The sequence below is a fragment of the Bos taurus genome, chromosome 10, assembly GCF_002263795.3.
Source record: "Bos taurus isolate L1 Dominette 01449 registration number 42190680 breed Hereford chromosome 10, ARS-UCD2.0, whole genome shotgun sequence".
Lineage (NCBI taxonomy): Eukaryota > Metazoa > Chordata > Mammalia > Artiodactyla > Bovidae > Bos > Bos taurus.
The window spans coordinates 7,449,952-7,470,594 of record NC_037337.1 but is presented as its reverse complement, the minus strand read 5'-3'; the positions used below and the strand labels follow the sequence as shown (position 1 = coordinate 7,470,594).

The 20,643-nt window shown below is 43.8% G+C and overlaps 1 protein-coding gene across 3 annotated transcripts in view; it reads right to left on the bottom strand.

Annotated features, from left to right (window-relative positions):
* The window catches only part of SV2C (synaptic vesicle glycoprotein 2C), a 220,643-nt gene that overhangs the window by 111,799 nt on the left and 88,201 nt on the right, over nucleotides 1-20,643 (bottom strand). For 2 of the 3 annotated variants that reach the window (XM_005211209.5, NM_001192019.1), the window contains one exon: nucleotides 5,466-5,646. The exons of the other annotated variant lie outside the window; for it this stretch is intronic. In XM_005211209.5, the coding sequence (XP_005211266.1) occupies nucleotides 5,466-5,646 (181 nt within the window). The remainder of the gene's footprint in view (nucleotides 1-5,465; nucleotides 5,647-20,643) is intronic. 3 annotated transcript variants of the gene reach the window in all.

Here is a 20,643-nt window from a genome sequence, read left to right as displayed (position 1 = left end):
GAATCAATGGTGTCAACTCCATTTCCCATCTTTCTAATTTTCTGTAACAAAAGAGGAGAGGGAAATGTCTGTTCCCCGATGTGAGACTCACTTAGGAAACTGAGAGACAGATGAATAATTGCTGATGCCTTACTCCTCCTTCCCATAAAACACTGCTGTCCCTGGCAGGAAGAGTGTGCCTTGTGCTGAATAAACATGTAAAGTCATACAAAATTTGGCACCTGGACACATCTGTTTCTAAGAAAATACACTCATGACTTAGTGTGGTGAATAAAGAGGAAAGCACATCTATCACAAACCCAGCCATCAGGCTCCTTTATATGCAGAGCAGGAATATAACACAGTCCTGCTAATGATGCCTCAGAAACACAATAAGACAGGGCAAGAGGAAGCCTGTGGCACTTGCAATAAAGTCAACACAAGGCATCTTAACCTTGGATTCAGAATGCACAGTTTGCCTGTTCACAGAGTGGCCAGTTCAGAAGGACTTCACTGCACCTAAGTCCTGGCTGTGTCCTTCCTGGTCCCATCACTGAACCTTAACCTGTGCAATGAGGGGTTTGGACTGTGACCCAGAAATTCGCTTCCTCCTCTGAAAGGCCCAGTGTGAGGAATTGGTAGACAGGCACCATACCAATGTGGAGATCCTACCAGTGCTCTGTCCATTCCAATTATGTATTCTGGAACTGGGAAGTGACCACAGGATGGATTCAGGGACCTCCTGGACTCACTGTGAGATGGATCTGAGATCAAACTCCATTGAACACCCGACCTCTGTAAGTCCTTAACTCTGAGTGGTGAACCACAGTGACATTTTGGGTCCCCTGGAATTAATGTCAGTTCAGAGCCAGTGCCTAGTAAACTCTGAAAAGTTGATTATTTCCTTTTCTCTCATTCAGTTACCCTGGTAAAAGGCTACAGGTCCTTTTGGGGAAGACTGGGGGAAAGATGAACAGCATAAACTTCCAGCAATGTAGTAGGGTCTCCCCTTCATTCAAGGGGTTCTGGGTCTGTAAACTGGCTCAAGTCTGGAAATTGACTGAGGGCCATGCCTTTTTGTTTTTATGATGCAAGTTCAACTTTTGGTCATTTAATTGAGAACTCTTCCCCTTACACAGACCAAGTAAGACTTTATTAAGCTTCCTGAGATTAAGCAGTAAAGAGTGGACAGACCTATCCTGTCAATCTCTTGGAATTTACATGCTGGTGGAGGAAAGACATATAAGAAGCAAATATTTTGGTGTATTGATCAGTGCAACCAAAAAGACCAACCAGGGGTCTGTGGGGAGAGTCCCTGGGAGGGGTGGTCTGAGGTTGTGAGTGCTGAGGGCCCAGGAAGAAGACCCCGTGAAGCTGAAAGGATGGTGAGAGTGATGCTCCTGGGAAATGCGTGGAGCGTTGCAGGGTCTGAGCACCAGAGTTCCACAACGGGAAAAAAGTGCCAACATTCTGAAATTGTCCTTCCTTGTTCACCGAGTTCTCTTCAATTTAAAACCAGATCAGACGTGGATAAGGGAGCTGCCTGGTGCATAGAAATAACAAGATCTCCTATTTAAGGTCTCTAGGATCAAAGTCTTAATTCTTTGACTCAAGTTTTAACTAACAATGTTTAAATAAAAGGACTATGTCAAAACTTCAGCTGCTTATGTTTTCAGTGTGTAAGTGATGGATGTGGAAAGGGTTTGAACATTACACGCCTTTTAAACAACAAGAGCCTTCACGCAGAAACTGGCTTTTCACTCACAGTTTTGTCACCGTTTTCTCTTCATCTATGAGCCTCCCACACCCCTTGCTGCTGCCCCATAAAGGACACTGACTAGTTCTTAGCATATAGAGAATGGGAGTGCTTTTGAATTGTGGTGCTGGAGAAGACTCTGGAGAGTCCCTTGGACAGCAAGGAGATCAAACCAGTCAATCCTAAAGGAGATCAACCCTGAACATTCATTGGAAGGACTGATGCTGAGGCTGAAGCTCCAATACTTTGGCCACCTGATATGAAGAACCAACTCACTGGAAAAGACCCTGATGTCAGGAAAAATTGAGGGCAGGAGGGGAAGGGGACGACAGAGGACGAAATGGTTAGATAGCATCACCGACTCGATAGACATGAGTTTGAGCAAGCTCTGGGAGATGGTGAAGGACAGGGAGGCCTGGTGTGCTGCAGTCCATGGGGTCACAAAGAGTCAGACGCGACTGAACAACAACGGGAGGGCTGTCTGTGTACCTTCCCTCTCCAAGCAGACAGGAAGCATCTAGGGGCCAGGTCTCATCTATAACTGTGAAAGGTCCTCCATGGTTTCAGGAGAAGAGAAGGTGTGAAAGAGTTTTGTTTTTGAGTTGGAATGGAATTGGAGAACATAGAGACTCAGCTGAGAGTGTCCAGATGAACCCTCGCTGCCGAGACAACCCCTCTGTCATCCGGGCAGCTCTCCATATGTTAGGAGAAGGCAACAAGGCACCAAACTCATCCAAGGAAGAGAGACCGATTTCTTCACTTCCCTTAACAGCTGTGTTTCTCAGGTACCCTCAGCTGCTGGATCCTACAAGGTCCTGAGTGTTTCGCTACCTGGGCCCAGGTGAGTAAGCTCACATGGCTTCCCCGCAAGCCCCACTCCCAGCTGAGGGACTCTCCAACTATTCTGGAGAGCAGGGATGCTCCATTTTACTTGCCTGTTTTCTTCCAAGTCTTTGCCCATGATTAGTCTTTTCTGTTTCCCTCTGGGAATCAAAGTCGGAAAGAAGCCTCTTTTCCCCTCTCCATCTGCTGTCACTTTAAGACAAGATTCAACACGCAATCTCACTTGATCCTCATACTCAAAGGTAGGATGCAAAGCACTATTTTCTCCCTTTCACAAAAGAAGCAGCAGGCTGGAGGGCCCGCGGGACTTTCCCAAGGGCTCACAGTAAGGCCAGGGGTAGGGTGGACTTGAATTTCTGGACTCCCCATTCTGTGCCCACTTTGCAAAGGCATTCAGTGCATTAGTCTCTCGGAGCACAATTGATAGAGTGTAGCTGAATTAGCAATGCACAGTCTGTGCTTTGCCAGGTAAATTATCCTATTTAGAGGTCTGCAGCCCTGAGCTGCTGGTTGAAAAATGATGTGTTGGCAACAAAGAAGCAAATGATGTCATGAATATACCCAAGCCGTCTCTGTCTCTGTGCTGCCCTTGAATTAGCTTCTGGACAGCCCCTTAGTCTGGAGTATGCTACAGCCACCAGAATGGCCCTTTTCTCTGCAGTCAATGGAGTTGCCCATGTCTTCATCTAGACTGGCAATGAAAATTGCCATAATCATCCAAACCCGGCCAGGTACTTTTGAGTCTATGGATATTGTTGATATTTTCTGGATAAGGCTGTGAATGGAAAGGACTGGAAAGTTCAGAACTTGGGTTGTTAGGCTTCTTCTGACAGGCTAGCGGTATTATGTACATAAAAGAAAAAGCAGGAGGAAGTTCTCCTGTGGCAAGAATGTCTTATCCTATGGACCCTGAGATGGTCCTTTAACAAGCAGCTTTAATCGCACCTGCTCTTCCTCAGGTATCTCAACTCACTCAGCACTGGCTTGGCTGCAGCCCTCTGAATTCATGACCCAGAAATCCTCCCCACAGATGACGTGTGCAGCCAGTCTCACACAGAGCCTTGAACACCAAGCATCCCCTCTGCTAAGGAAAAGCCCTCTTTCCCCATCGATACAAAGCAAATGATTGATTCTGATCATTTTTCTCCAAGGAAAAAATATTTTCACACTTTCCCAAACTTTCCAACCCTCCTGCTTTACTGCAGTGTCTTCACTCTAAGGAGAACTCCTGAGATTCCTGCAACTTAGTCACACATTTGCCAAGTGCCCCCTGTGTGAAGAATATGTCAAAGCAGGAAATGCAAGAGACATGGGTTTGATCTCTGGGTCGGGAAGATCCCCTGGAATAGGAAATGGCAACCCACTCCAGTCTCCTTGCCTGGAAAATTCCATGGACAGGGGAGCCTGGCGGGCTATGGTCCATGGGGTCGCAAAGAGTCGGACACGACTGAGCAACTGAGCATGCACACACATCCTGTGTGTAGAATGTAGCACAGATGAGGTTCCAGAAGATAAAAAAAAAAACATCAGAAAAATCTGTGGATCCACCAATCTCAATATGTGAACAAATCTTGTGGCAGAAAACAATATAAAAATGTAAGTGTTTTGAATGAATTATGAAAGTGAACCATTAGTCTGCACGGGGAAACCTTTGTACTCTTAAAATAATCCACTTACATAGTCTTTCTCTTTGATGTCTTATATTCTGGTTAATCTTAGCTCTGATTTTAAAGTACTACTATATGTAATTAAGAGAGATGGGCTGCAGCTTTTTGACCTCCTCTTTGGGCAAAACTGGGCTTTGCTGTGTGGTGACCAACATCATCAACCACAACTGATCGGCTTCTCAAATTCATAACCCAGCACAGATTCCTGCCCCTTCTTCATTCATTTTTCTTTTATTTTATATTATTCCTATAGATTCATCTTATGCTAGACTCCCTCAGAAACAACATCTCTAAACAACATCTTAAACAGAGTTCTTAAGCATGAATCAGAAATTTTATATTTACACTATTTTTTTTTCCTATTCAAGCAGTTTCTTGGACTCTCCTAATTGAAGTATTGGGTTTTCCTAAGCTGTGGATTTGCTTAATTTAGTAACGAGTGCTTCAAGTTCTTTAACAAAAACGACTAACCATTGGTTATACTATGCCACTGCACTTGTCAATAGCACAACTTCTGTTGATTCACCAGAAGTTAGGAACCTATAAAAAGAACCTATTGCATCTCATGAAGCAGGCTTCCTACTTAGTTAAATATGCTATTGGTGGTTTAGTCGCTAAGTCATGTTGCAACTGGTTGCGACCCCACGGACTGTAGCCTGCCAGGTTCCTCTGTGGAGGGGGTTGTCACTTCCTTCTCCAGGGGATCTTCCGGACCCAGGGATCAAACTCAGATCTCCTGCATTGCAGGTGGTCTCCTGCAGTTACCATGGATCAATTAAACAATATTTACTTGAGACCCTCTCATCTTGGATTTAAGAGCATTGTTGAATGGTTCAAACCTTTAATTAGTTCATAATAGGTAGGACTAAAGCTATTTCTGGCTTAAATTTTTAGAAGAAAAAAACATCCACTCATAAATGTGCACTGCCACAGATATAGCATTCCTTTGAAAACAACACCCATTTCCTAGACATAAAGCACTAAAAGAATCAGCCACGGGAACACAGATGCGTATTCCCTTCTCTTCTGGATTTAAAGGTTGATAATTATATTTCTAAGAACCAGCATTATGGCTCCTAAGGCTGACACAAAGATGGGAAAGGAAATGCATTAAGGGATAATTTTTTGGTAATGAGAGCCTCTAGAGTGGAAAACACGTACATTATGTCTTTATGTAGAATAAACACATTACTATAAAATCCGAAAGAGAAAAGCCTTACCCGAATCCAGAAAGTAAGCGACAGAAGAGAAAGAAGCCATAACCTTGGACAAATGAAGACAGGAAGGCAAAGAATCCGTTGATAGACATGCAAATCAGAAGGGACTGCTTCCTTCCCACTTTGTCTGCCAGGCCTCCCCAGAAGAATGCCCCCACCATCATGCCGAGGTACACTATGCTGCCTGCAACACACAGAAAACAAAGAAACACGTCAGAGCGGGCAGGAACGACACTCGGAACAGCAAGTGAACAAGGGGCAGGAGACGTCCTAGAATTCTGCGTGGGAAAGCAGCTCCTTTACAAATAGATTCTGCAGGATCCATGAATCCGCTTTCAAGCTGGAAAACAAGCTCTGTGGGTTTCCTCAGGCTGCCATGGGTGATGGTAAGGGCAGAAGATGAGACGGTCACGTTCTCCCCAGCCTTGTGGGGAGGGTACCCCCAGTGGGCAGGCATGAGGAGTCCCCATAGAGAACAACCCCACACTTTGATTCATGGCTGTGTCATCTTTGGTCCAAATGCCCAGCTTAGCACCACAGGAAGGCCGAGATGGGAGACTGAGTCAGGGGCTCCCAGGTCAAACGGATCCTCTAGCCTGCTTCAAGCCTGCGCTGCAGCAGATGACCTGGGCCACAGCCAGACTCCTAGGAAACTTCTACAAGATCGCTAGGTTCTTTCTCTCTGGTTCTCCTGAAAACCCTGGCCCTTCCTTGAAAGGAAGGGATGTTAGGGAAGGTTAAGTTTACAAGAGTTAATCTCAAAATGGTCTCTCCCAAATCCTGCTCAGAAAAGAAAAACTTTTTCTTGGCATCAGGAGCTTAAGAAGAAGGAAAATCGCTGCTTGTGGTTTGGGGTTGTTCAACTCACCATGGTTGGCTTTGCTTTCGTAAAGGAAACAAATGGAAAAATCAAGAGTTAAATAGATGCCCCTCTTGGTATCACTGAGCAAACAGCTGAATTTTCCAATTCACTTGCTTCTTCTAAAAAACCAAGCCCTCATAAACTCTGTCCAGAGTTTTCCATAGGATGATACAATATTAGGTATGGCAAATGTTATTTTTTGGAAGGTTTTCAAAAGGGTATGCAAGGTCTAGGGGAAATGGCATAATTAATAAATAAGAGTTTTGGCTTTAAAAAAGCTGCCTGCTACATCTTTTACTCAATTCTGCTTTTTTCCTTTGCTTCACCAAAGCACCATTTGAGTAGTCCCTTCTCAAACAAGTGTTGAAGGTGCCCAGCAGCATCTAGGTTACAAGCTGAGAAAACACTACCTTATTTATTGCTTTAGGTTAGGGAAATATCCTCCTTAAACATTCACATGAATTCATTTGCTAACAGTTAATAAATTAATGAGACCCAGAAGGAAAGCACTTGGCAAGGTCTGGTGACCCCACATCAATGACATGCAGATGCTGCTCTGCAGACAGACGAGTCTAGACAACTAGAGGGAATGGCGAATGTTGGAGCAATTATACAATAAGACACAACAGAAGCTGTTTTTACTTAGACTGGGCTGCTGAAAGGAGATGGGCGGTTATCCTTTGCCTGGGTAGGGACGGCCTACTTTTCTCTGTACTATGTGGCTGACCGTAAAAAGACCATCCTCCTCAATAAAGAGGTTACTCATATCATGAGGCCCAACGCATGTCGAGAAGACAATTTAAAGAATGTATCAGCACAGTGCACAGGGATCCGCAGAGCAGATTCACCCAGGAAAATGAATATGGGGCGTATCTCTTATTTACAGCCTAAGAGGCTTGAATTTGCCACTCATGCCTCTCAGAAGACTAATCAGTAAGCTAAGCTGCTTGATGGACTTCCCAGGTTAGAACGAAAGAACCTGCTTGCCAATGCAGGAGACATAAGAGACGCGGGCTCTATCCCTGGGTTGGGAAGATCCCCTGGAGGAGGTCATGGCAACCCACTGCAGTATTCTTGTCTGGAGAATCCCATGGACAGAGGAGCCTGGCAGGCTGCAGTCCATAGGGTCGCAAAGAGTTGGACGTGACTAAAGTGACTTAGCATGCATGCGTGCAAGCTGCTTGATAATAATGTCTGTCTTTAGAAATGCCTACAGGTCAGAAAGTGAGTTGCATCGACCGGGAGCAGCCCATGGCTGTTGCCATCTAAAGACTTGGGACTCTTTCTTGTGGCTCTGGCCCCAGGAACAAAAAATGGTCACTGGCACTTGTGGAACCGTTACCAGTTCTAAACTTTTCTGTGAATTAACTTGCATAATCCTCTCTACCACCCTTTGAGGTGAGTACTATGGAAACACCATTCATTGGTGGGAAGCTGACATACAGGGACATTAATGATCTAACCACAGAGAAGTGAGTGCTGCCTACATCCCAGTCCGTCTCTTTGTACAACGTGGTGATGATTCCTTTAACCCTCCTGGCTGCCCTCCTGGGAAAACATCCCAGTTTGTCCAGGCTCTTGGGTGGAGGTAACATCTAAAATTGAAAGTGGTACCTCAAAAGTCTCAGAGGTGCCTTCTCCCTGGACGCCACCCTCATAGAATTAGAGCTAAGTCTTGGGTAGTGGAAAATGACGGATGGGAGCTCGGGGGACACGCTGCTTCGTCCCACCCAAGTATGTGACCTGGGATGCACTGCTTACTCTCTGGTACTCCAGATGGGTACATCCCTGACCCTTGGTGGGGGAGGTAAGGGAGCTGATGCTGCCAACGGCTGGGTGGTGCTAGAGCAAAAAGGAAAATCCAAGTTCTTGCTACGAAGAGCAGCACAGACGTGCTAAGTCACTTGAGTCGTATTCAACTCTTTGCAACCCCGTGAACTGTAGCTCTCCAGGCTCCTCTGTTCCTGGGATTCTCCAGGCAAGAATACTAGAGTGGGTTGCCATTTCCTCCTCCAGAGGAATCTTGCCGATCCAGGGATGGAAGCTGTTATGTATCCGGCAGTGGCAGGCAGGTTCTTTACCACTAGTGCCCCCTGGGAAGCCCAAAATGAGTCGGTTCCTGTGCCATGCTCTGAAGGAGCTATAACCCCCTCACTTTTCCAGTTCAGAATGGATGATGGTCCTTCTGGGCGGGTCTCCATGTCCTGTCATCCCCTTCTGGGCCATCCCTTGCAGCTACATCTTCCCTAAACCAGGTTAGAGCCTTACAGAGTAATGATTCTAGCATTTTCAGGGCTCATAACCGGATGCTACATTCCTCCGCTCAGCAGGAGTGCAAGGACTTAGCCCCACCTGGGAGCTTTTTAAACCTCAGGGGTAGTAACGGCTAAGAGCTCATTCCTGCGAGGGCGACGGCTTAGTGACTTGAAAAGGGACAGGAAATCTGCATTTATTATTAGCACCCTGTACTTAAGCCCCTTGCAAATAAAATTTAAAGATAATACTTATGAGATTTTAATATATAAAAAAGAAAAATAGCCTATTTTTCAATTCCCCCAGATATCTATTTATCTATCTATATATATATTTTTTAACTCAAATGTGCCCCCATGGCCAATAATTCAAACCACACAGAAAAGTATAAAATGAAAATAAAAGTCTTCTTCTCCCTAATCCTTGATCCTCTTCCCAAAGGTAACCATTAGCAATTTTTTTCCAATTCTTCCAGAAAGCTCATACATATAAATATACAAAATGGATATCCTGTAGGAACTACTTGTTAAATATAGGTTTTCTTCCCCCACCCTGCCCCTGTGCAGCATTCATCATATCTAGTCTTCCTTAAAAATCTTTCAGATTTTTAAGCTTAAGCAAACCAGAAATAAATCTCTGTCAGGATTTTAATTACTTTTTCAAAACACATTTCATGTATTTCAGAAGAGCATTCCCTATCAGCTAGTAGGGGAAAAACAAACAGTTATTTCTCCATCTCTATTATTTCTATGCCTAAAATAAATACACCCAATTTCCCTAAATGAGAGGCTATTAAATCCAGTTTTAAAGAATTTACAGAGCGTACCCACTATGTATGACTTTTCCTGAAGGCTAGAAATACATGGATCTATAAGTCATGATCCTTGACCTTAAGGAAGGAAAACTTGGCAAATCTTCCTCTGATGCCTACTCTAAGCCAGGAGAGAAAGGAGACAGTTTCACATCCATTATTCCACAGAACCCCCGACAGCCCACTGCCCAGGGCCAGTACAGAGAGGGGCACCCGGAGCAGGACCTTCCATGGCCTCCTGGGGACACATGGCCAGACAGAAAGTGCCCTCAGGAACCAGGCTAGAGTCCCTGAACTCGCATTTACTCCATCGAGATGGCTTAAGGCGCTTGTAATTCAGGGAGGGAGACCATCACCCAGTGAGCCCCGCTGTGAGGCCTGTGTTCCGGTGGAGGGGTGACTGGGGCCGAGGGGCGGGAGGTGGCCACTAATTCTGACTGTGGCTTCTGAAAAGGTTTTGCTGAGAACGGAACATCTGAGAGGACTCTAAAGGATAAGAAAAATTTCAATGTAGTATTAAATTCCTCCACCAAGTGACAGGTTTAGAGAGAAAAAAAGTAGCATCTCAATCTGACTCTGACTAAAAATGTTTCAGATCCAAACATAATAATAATCTTTGGTGTCTACAGTGGATTACTACTGGTAATTAGACCAATTGTAGCTAGACTTCCGCTGGGCACGCTACGGACAGGATGACGCCTACCCAACAGTTTATTCCAGACAAACAGCACAACTAGGAGAGGCATGTTTCAGTCACGTGATCTAATTAAAGCTGAAACCTCTGAATATTAGCAAAGGCACACACTTGAGGGGGAGAGATGTGAATAAGAGTGGAAAGGCTAGGCTGCCTTGTTTTCATGACTCCATTTGTCTTCACCGTGTTGAGACAGGGAGTCCTTGAAAATTGAGAGGCGGGATAAGCTCTTAACATGGACCAGCCTTCTCTGGTCACCACTTCTCATGAGGCTACTGACAGAATTTAAAACTATTTTAGTCCATTTTACAGGTGGGGAAACTGAGGTTGAGAGAGGCCAGCAGTTGAATTCAGGTCTTCCAGATCCTTGTTCCCCAGAGTATGATCTCTGGATCAATAGCACTGGCACCCTGGGGTCGGGGGGTGGGGGGGAACCTGCTAAAAATGCAGACTTTAAGGCTCCACTCTGGACCTACAGACTCAGGATCTGAATCTGACTAAGGTTCCCACATAATCTGTGTGCACTTTAGAATCTGAAAGCACTTTTTAGGCTGCTGTGCTTTCCATTGAAACATATAACTTCTCTGATACTTTTTTTAACTTAAAGTTTGTATTTCTCTAATACATATTTGAGCGGGGGAGATGCAGACCCCAGAATATTTAATTCCAAAGACACAGAACAAGCAAGATCTTCCTACATGAGCTGGAGATATCCTAAGGGTGAGCGGAAAGTCTGTGCCTCTCCTAGGACCTGCTTTCTTTATAGAAGTTAGAAGCAGACCGGCAATGTAGAGAGAGGCCAGGCTGCAATTCTCAGATCCTTCCTGAATCTAATGAAGACTGTCATTCAGCTGGGCTGTCAGGAGGTTGAACTTGGCCTGAGAAATAAATATAATCTGAAACTCACTCTCCTCCCATCGCAGTGGGGGCTCAGGACATCCTTGGCTGGCCAGCCTCTTGGTCCAGGTTTCTCAGAAGACAGAAAGAGGCTTCAAGCATCACCTCCCCATTAAGGGATTTTCTAACATGGGAGCTGATTCCACTTTATTTAATCATACCCTCATTTCCCCCAACAAATACCACATTTCCATTTCTGTCTCTTTGCTAAGCTGCTTTTGATTCTTTCTGACAATCCCTAAGGGGCACACATCTTTTCCCCCAGCACCATCTAAACCACATTTAAATGAAACAGAACAATTTTAAGAAATGGAATAGAATGGTTTTTCTCATAATAATTTTAGCCATTAGTTTAAAAAAAATTATTTTAAGCACTTCCATTATCTATGGCTAATACATTACCCTATAATTCATTCCACCATTTATTTATAGATTGATTTTCAATTAAAAAAAACATTTTGTGATAGTGTTCTGAATTCAGTGATCAATAATCTCCATGGGGCAATGCTCACACTCACCTTTTATAAGTGGATTTTCTTAGGTTAAAACAAAATTATAAGTCAAAGTAAAATAAAAATAAATCTTTAAGAATAACAATGACAGTTCTAGAGATAGTTATTAAAATGAATAATATAACATCACTCATCATATTCACAGGATTGAGGGAAAATGAGTTACTCCTTAAATTATTCTCATTATTTTTCAGATGTTACACAAGAGGCAGGTGCATTTACTGTCCCAAGGATAGGATTTTCTACTATCAACTTGTGTTATATCCATAATAGACACCCACTTAGCCAATTCTTACTGAGCCAACACAATGGATTAACAAACCCACCCACAACACACTGAGAATTATTTCCCATCTTACTTCTTCTTCCAATAAATGCTTTAGGTTTACTGTTTTACACCCAACCTTTATGTGAGTTCTGCTCTTATTAGTTATGAATCCAATTAAACAGCAGTCACATAAATAATGAGATATGAGTGTGAAAGGAATGGGAGCTACTCCTATGAAACTAACTTAAGAAAGACATGGGGAAGATGGGGTGCAAAAGTAAATATTTATTTAATACACTTATTAAATAAATGTATTAAATAAACATCTTTATATTAAATATTTGTTAAAGAAATGTATTAAATTATATCAAATAAAATTTATTAAATAAATGTGAGCAATCCAACTCAGACTGAGAAAAATCATAAAGATGAAAGATTCTGTGCTTAGATAGAGGCATATTAAGTTAAAACTGAAAATCAAACCCACCTGATGGCTATGGAGATACAGGAAAGACAAGGGGGTACTTCATTTCAAAGATACCTACTCAAAGGGTACCTTTGCTCCTGCGCCTGAAGATGGTTGAATGAATACAAGCCCATGTGTTAAAACAAAGTATTTAAGTCTCTACGTAGATCTGCATGTTTTCTTGCTTTACCAACTTTTCCATTAACTGACCAATTACCAGACTGGATTTAATTAGGTAGTGGGATGTCTACCTTGCCTCAGAGGACCCCTGAAGACAAGTTTTGTGCTTCAGGAAATCAGGTTTGCATAGCCACTGAAAGAGGCGACAATTACCCACTCTGTGGTTTATCGCATCACTGAAGGCAGCACTGAAAGAACATCTCCTTAAGGGCAGTTCCAGAACTCACAACCTTCCTTTCCTTACTTTTATTGAAGATTCCTTTTTTTTTCACTGTGTACTGGAAAAATCCCTGGAATGACAGTCAAGACCTTCAGGACTAGTTCCAGTCTCCTTAGAACTAGCTGTAAGCTGTTCGGCTAATCTTCAGCTTCCTACATGTCAAATGGTAGGTGGTGGTCAGCCCTGTAAAGCTGAACCAGGCTGTCTTCTGTCTGGGGTAGCAGGGGACTTCTCTCCCTTGCTGGTCTCTTATGCATCCTCCCCTTCCACCCACTAATGCGGGAGCTCTCACGGCTGCTGCCCTGTGCTCCTCCTCCAGGGCCCCCAGAATGGTGGGCTACGAGTGTGGCCGACCCTTGGCCAGACCACATCGTAGTCCATCAAAGGCTGACTCCAGGGACCACTGTGCCTCCCACTGTGCCTTTGCTCCCACTCAGTTCAAAGAAGGCTGCAACATCCTCAACTACAGCTTGCTATTTCTGATTATTACTGGTTTCAAGTTCTGCTTTTGAATTAGAAATGATAACATAAAATCTCAAGTTCAGTACTTATTCTATTGGATTCTTCCATTGGATGTGCTGAGAAGTGGACCCATTATTAATGCAATGAGGGGTTGAATGGGGGAAGCAGAAAAACTGTTTTTGTTGTTCTTTAACCAAATGCAATACTCATCTTTCAGTTCAGTTCAGTTCAGTTGCTCAGTTGTGTCCAACTCTTTGAGACCCCATGAATTGCAGCACACAAGGCCTCCCTGTCCATCACCAACTACTGGAGTTCACTCAGACTCACGTCCATCGAGTCAGTGATGCCATCCAGCCATCTCATCCTCTGTCGTCTCTGTCGTCCCCTTCTCCTCCTGCCCTCAATCCCTCCCAGCATCAGAATCTTTTCCAATGAGTCAACTCTTTGCATGAGGTAGCCAAAGTACTGGAGTTTCAGCTTTAGCATCATTCCTTCCAAAGAATACCCAGGGCTGATCTCCTTTAGAATGGACTGGTTGGAATACTCATCTTTATCCCACTACTATTTACCACTCTGAACTCTGGGTCAGGCAGCAAAGAGTGAAGAGCCCAGGCTCTTGGAACATAAGGACTAGATCTGAATTTTTGCTCTACCCTTTACTAGATATTTGGTCCTGGGTAAGTTTCTTTCTTTCTTTGTGTCTCAATTTCCCCCTCTGTATAATGGAATTAATAACGATACCTTCCCACATGCTGTTTTTGAGAGATTAAATGGGTTAAAGCACTAAGAACTATGTGAAACACAGCTGTTCAGTAAAAAACAACAACTAATATAACTCCTGGTCTGAGGAAGAGAGTGAAAAGGGGAGAATAAAATGGTGATGGAAAAGAGACAAGAGGAAAAAGGGGAGGGGCCCCGGGGTGATGTAGAAAGTAAAATTACAGATCGGGGCCTCCCTCAGCTCATGTTCTGAATAGAAGCCAACTGAAACAGCTCTGGAAATGTGAGTTAATTTTTCCAAAGACTTATTCTTCTGCATCTTGAGATTATTTAAATAAATAACCAATAGTCTTCTCCTAAATCCAACCCCTGACTTTTCCCAATCACTACTATTTTTAGTAGCCACAGGTAAGGACCATTGGCGCATTCAAATGCATTTGTGGATTTTTGGAAAATCAAATAAAAGTAAAGGAAGTAATAATATTAAAGGCATATGAACAAATAAAAAACTCTTTCCAATTTGCAATAGAGAAACATTTGCAACAAAAGTCAGCTCACCTTTGCCAGAAAGAACTGTAAATATCAGATGCAGACTACAGTGCATCTCTGACTTTTACATTTGGAAAGTCTGACATTTAAGTCCGTTGGTCCAGGCAGACTGATGTAGCTGCTTGTATAGGCAGGTAATTCCATATCAAGCATTATTACCACTTATTACTTAAGTCCACCTGGGCACTAAACAGCCTCTGAAGGCCCAAAGACACTGCCACTGAATTCAGAGAGCCAAATGCAGAAGGGGAGTCTCGACATGGAAGACCAACCTACTTTCTAATATTTTTCCTCAAATGGCCAGGATAGAGTACGTCCACTGGATAGGGAAAGAGGTATTTAAATAATTTTGCATGGAAAAAATCATTTGCATATATAGTTCTGCAGAAAAAAGGACAACAGCCCCCTTGGTATTCAAAGCAATAAAGAAACAGGTCTTGGGGGTTAACCTGTGGTGCATCACAAATATCACACATCAATTTCACACCAGTGGGATCCCTGTCGGGCTTTCCTGGTGGCTCAGTGGTAATGAACCCGCCTGCTAATAGCAGGTTTGATTCCTGGTCTGGGAAGATCCCCTGGAGAAGGAAATGGCAACCCTCTCCAGTATTCTTGCCTGGACAATCCCATGGACAGAGGAGCCTGACAGTCCACAGGGTCACAAAGAGTCGGACAAGACTTAGTGACAACAACAACGGGATCCCTATCTGCACAGACGTCCTCCACTCCCAGGCCTGTGCTGAGGGAGCAAGGTGGTAACTGAGTCCTTTCATGGATCACTAGGCCAACCGATGGAGCAGAGGATCATTGATCCACAGCTCTTAGTTGAGCTCCTGTGAAAAGCCAGACATCCTTCAGGGTATGAGGGAAGGGGAGGGCGGAGGACAGGGCTGCAAACAGGGAAGGGACTAGGTGCCCCCTCTCAGGAGCTCAACTCACAGCCTCGTGCAGTGGTTCCAGATCGTGGCTGCACATCAGATTATCTGGGTGATTTAAGGGAAAGAACACTGATGCCTGGGCCACACCTGGAGATTCTGGTTCTGGGATAGAACTGAGGCAACAGTACTTTAAAAACAAACTTTCCAAACTATTCTAATATAAAGCCTGGGCTTTGAATCTTTGGTTTCCTGGGAATTGAAAAATCTGAAAAAAATTACCATTAAATGAAACACATGCTATAATTAAGGTGAGAACACTCTGCTTAAGGGGGAAAAAGAAGGAGAGACTTAATTAATTCCAGGGAATCTGGAAAACTCCGCATAGAAAGTCATGGTGGATGGTGCTAAGTTCTGAACAATGAATAAAAATTCTCCAAGTAAGAGAGGAGAGTTCCAGGGAAGGGAGGAAGATTGAGTACAAAGACCTGGAGATGTGTCACAGCACCACAGACAAAAGTGCCTCTAAGTGGTTCAGGATGGATAGACTTCAGAGTTCACACGCAAGGGTGACAGTGGTGAGAGATGGGGCCGGAAGGCAGGTTGAAGGCCATGCAAAAAGTCAGCCTTTATCCTCTGGGAAACTAAAAAACAGACTGGACATCATCCATGCTGAAAAGATCATTTCAATAGCCCTAGGGAGCATAAACTACGGGGCAGGGGTGGGGGGTGGGGGGTGGGGGGAGACAGAGGGGTGGGGGCGGGAGGGCAAGAGAAGGGAGAAGAAGGAAAAGTCCAGACCAGGGTGAGGCAATCAAGCTCTGAGATGCCCTGAGCACAAACTTTAAGGAAGCACTCACCCTCGAGTGCTAACTCTGCATCTGCACAACCCTGAGAGTGACTGCTTCCTTAAATTTGTGCTCTAGACACCTTACTTTCCTTACCCTGGTCCTGGCCCTGGAAAGAAACCAGCTGTTGCAATATTACTGAGAGATAGCCCAAGGAAGGAGTGAAGGTAGTCTGATCTAAGGCTGTGGCATGGCAGACTCAGAGAAGTGGGGTAAGGCTTGAGGTACTGTTAGTAGTCAGAGCCCACAGTTCTTGGAATTTGAGGGGTGAGGCAAGGAAGAGTGGGAGCTGACACTGAGGAGTTTGCCTTGGGATGAGTCACAATGAAATGAATGAAGAAGAAGGGTCCAAGACGGGGGCAGGCCTGACAGAGCCTCACATGTTAAACACTTGGGAAGAACTTCGTATCAGTAACTCTTACTGTGTTATAGCAACAAGGCAGAACAGGGCAGGCAATACAGGTATCACAGCAAATCCATAAAGTAATGATCAATATGATTGATAATAGGATATATTAATACTTCATGAAGGAAGCAGGGCTTGAGTTGAGCTTCAGAATAACACCCAGGAAGAATGTGACTCAGAAGATGGGCAGAGTGGCATGTCTGCTTATGCTCAGATATACAACAGTGTGGGAGGAGGTCTGGAGTGGGAAACAGCACGAGTGGGTCAGAAGGTGAGCAAAGTATCCAGCCTGGTTACAGTAGACAGGTTGGGCATGCGGAGAACTACAATTAAACTGGATAAGTAAGAGAAAATCCTTAAAAAGCAAGTCAATGCAATTTTAATTAATAACATAGACAAATGCTTCCCTGGTGGCTCAGTGGTAAAGAATGCATCTGACATTTTTCACAGAACTGGAACAAAAAAAGAGGGTCTCACAATTCATATGGAAACACAAAAGGCTGTGAATAACCAAAGCAATGTTGAAAAAGAAGAATGGAACTGGAGGATTCAACCTTCCTGATTTCAGACTATCCTACAAAGCTACAGTCATCCAGACAGTATGGTACTGGCATAAAAACAGAAATATAAACCAATGAAACAAGGTAGAAAGCCCAGAGATAAACCCATGCATCTATGAGCACCTTATTTTTGATTAAGTAGGCAAGAATATACAGTGGGGCAAAGACAGCCTCTTCAATAAGCACTGCTGGGAAAACTGGGCAGCTACACATAAAAGAATGGAATGAGAACACTTCCTAACACCATGCACAAAGATAAACTCAAAATGGATTAAAGACCTAAATGCAAGACGAGAAACTTAACTAAAACTCTTAGAGAAAAATATAGGCAGAATACTCTATAACATAAATCATAGCAAGATCCTCTATGACCCACCTCCTAGGGTAATGGAAATAAAAACAAAAATAAATAAGTAGGACCTAATTAAACTTAAAAGTTTTTGCTCAGCAAAGGGAAACTATAAACAAGGTGAAAAGACAACCCTCATAGTGGGAGAAAATCATAGTAAATGAAGCAACCGACAAAAGATTAATTTTCAAAATATACAAGCAGCTCATATAAGTCAATATCAGAAAAACTAACAACACAATCAAAAAGTGGGAACAAGACCTAAACAGACATTTCTCCAAAGAAGATATACAAATGGCTAATAAAGACATGAAAAGATGTTCAATATCGCTCATTATTAGAGAAATGCAAATCAAAACTACAATGAGGTATCACCTTGTAAAGGTCAGAATGGACATCATCAAAAAGTCTACAAACAATAAATGCTGGAAAGGGTGTAGAGAAAAGGGAATCTTCTTACACTGTTGGTGGGAATATATATTGATACAGCCACTAAGGAAGACATAGTGGAGATTCCTTAAAAGACTAGGGATAAAACTACCATCAGTTCAGTTCATTTGCTCAATTGTGTCTGACTCTTTGGGACCCCATGAATTACAGCATGCTAGGTCTCCCTGTCCATCACCAGCTTCTGGATTTTACCCAAACTCATGTCCTTTGAGTCGGTGATGCCGTCCAGCCATCTCATCCTCTGTCGTCCCCTTCTCCTCCTGCCCCCAATCTCTCCCAGCATCAGGGTCTTTTCCAATGAGTCAACTCTTCACATGAGGTGGCCAAAGTATTGGAGTTTCAGCTTCAACATCAGTCCTTCCAATGAACACCCAGGCCTGATCTCCTTTAGAATGGACTGGTTGAATCTCCTTGCAGTCCAAGGGACTCTCAAGAGTCTTCTCCAACACCACAGTTCAAAAGCATCAGTTGAAAAAAAAGTTCAAACCACTGTATGACCCAGCAATTCCACTACTAGGCATATACCCTGAGGAAACCAAAACTGAAAAAGATACATGTACCCCAATGTTCACTGCAGCACTATTTACAATAGCCAGGATATGGAAGCAACCTAAATGCCCATCAACAGATGAATGGATAAGAAAGCTGTGGTACATATATACAATTGAATATTATTCAGCCATAAAAAAGGAATGCATTTGAGTCAGTTCTAATGAGGTAGATGAACCTAGAGCCTATCATACAGAGTAAAGTAAGTCAGAAAGTGGAAGTGTTAGTTGCTCAGTCGTGTCCGACTCTTTGCAACCCCATAAACTGTAGCCCACCTGCCAGGCTCCTCTGCCCATGCAATTTTCCAGGCAAGAATACTGGAGTGGGTGGCCATTCCCTTCTCCAGGAGATCTTCCTGACCCAGGGACTGAACCTGGGTCTTCTGCATTGCAGGCAAATTCTTTACTGTCTGAGCCACCAGGGAAGTCAGAAAGAAAAAAACAAGTATTGTATACTAATGCATATATATGGAATCTAGAAAGATGGTACTGATAAAATTATTTTCAGGGCAACAATGGAAACACAGACATAGAGAACAGACTTATGGACATGGGGGTGGGGGAGGAAGGGGAGGGTGGGATATATGGAGAGAGCAACATGGAAATATATACTACCATATGTAAAATAGATAGCCAAGGGAATTTGCTGAATGACTCAGGGAACTCAAACTGGGGCTCTGTATCAACCTAGAGGGGTGGGGTAGGGAGGGAGACGGGAGGGAGGGTCAGGAGGGAGGGGACATATGTATAGCCATGGCTGATTCATGTTGATGTATGGCAGAAACCAACACAATACTGTAAAGTGATTATCCTTCAGTTAAAAATAAATAAATTTAAAAGAAAAATAAAGAAATGCATATCCTCATCTGCCTGCCAATGCAAGAGACGTGAGTGGGGAAGGTCCCCTGGAGAAAAAAATGACAACTCACTCCAGTATACTTGCCTGGGAAATCCCACTGCGGAGGAGTCTGGCAGGCTACAGTCCATGGGGTCGCAAAGAGTTGGACACAACTGAGCACAATAGAACAGTAACATGGACAAGGGGAGCCATGATGGGTTGGTTCTTTCATGAACAATTAATGCCATCAAAGTATCGATACTAGTATGAAATTACGAGGACACTTAAGAGCAGGATGGCTCTACCTAAAGGGCCAAACGGTAACTGTTTTAGAGCTCGCAGGTGATAGATTCTCTGTTTCAGCTATTCAACTCTGTCATCACAGCACAAAAGCAGCCATAGATCTCATGCAAGCAAATGGGCAGGGTCGTGTTCCCATAAAACTATGGACAGAAACAGGGGAAGGGTGAGTCAGCCTACAGGCTGTAGCAGGCAGATCCTTGTGTTGAGGAAAAGTTTTCCTGTAGCCATGCCGGGAACTCAGAAAAGCTGTGAGCTTGTCTCGGAAGAGGTCACGGTGGTCCCTGAAGGGGCCGTCTCAGTGCAGCAGTGATGACGAGAGCAGAGGACAGGAAACCAGAGCTGGGGACGGTGAGGACACGGAGGCCGCAGGAGGAGCCAGTGCCGGTCACAGGAACAGAGGGCAAGGCATGCTGGACGGGGAGAAACGCTAGAAGCAGCACACCAGCATGGGAGAGTGGCGAAGAGGGGCAGAAAGAAAGCAGCCACGCGCGCAGGGACACGACTGCTCTCAGACCACGAACAGAACAGAGAACAGCAATGGCTTCTGCTACCAAACGGTGGGCTGCTTTGGAAGAATGGTGCTACCCGGTGTCTTATTTCCAGAAACTCTATGAAGACAGACTTACGAGAAATTCATTAGTCTCAACTTTAGGCATAACTGCAAGCAATAAAAGGATTTTTTTCAGGACTGTCTCTTGAACATCAGCACAATGAGCAAATAAAGCATAAAAATCCGAAAGGAAGTGGTGTTTTAGAGGAACAGAACAAGAAAGTAATTTTGAACGGATGTCTGTTATTACATCTTTTGATATTTTAAGCAACAGAAAGGCCTGAAAGAGAAGGACTCCTGAAGTTGATCTCAGGCCATTTCTAGACCCTGGGGATGTGACTGTGCGTGGCAGGAAAATAGGTCTGAAAACGGACTCAAAGATTGCACTGTGCTTAATCAATATTGATGAAGGTGATTACATAAGTCCTCCAAAACGCTCTCCTGGAAAATTACACGTACGTTTTCTTTGTTGCTCTTGGTTTAAGTTTAGGCGGCAGATATGAAAATAAAAACCAGAATAGCTTGTAATTGACTCCAATAAAATCTAAAGGAAAAATTCA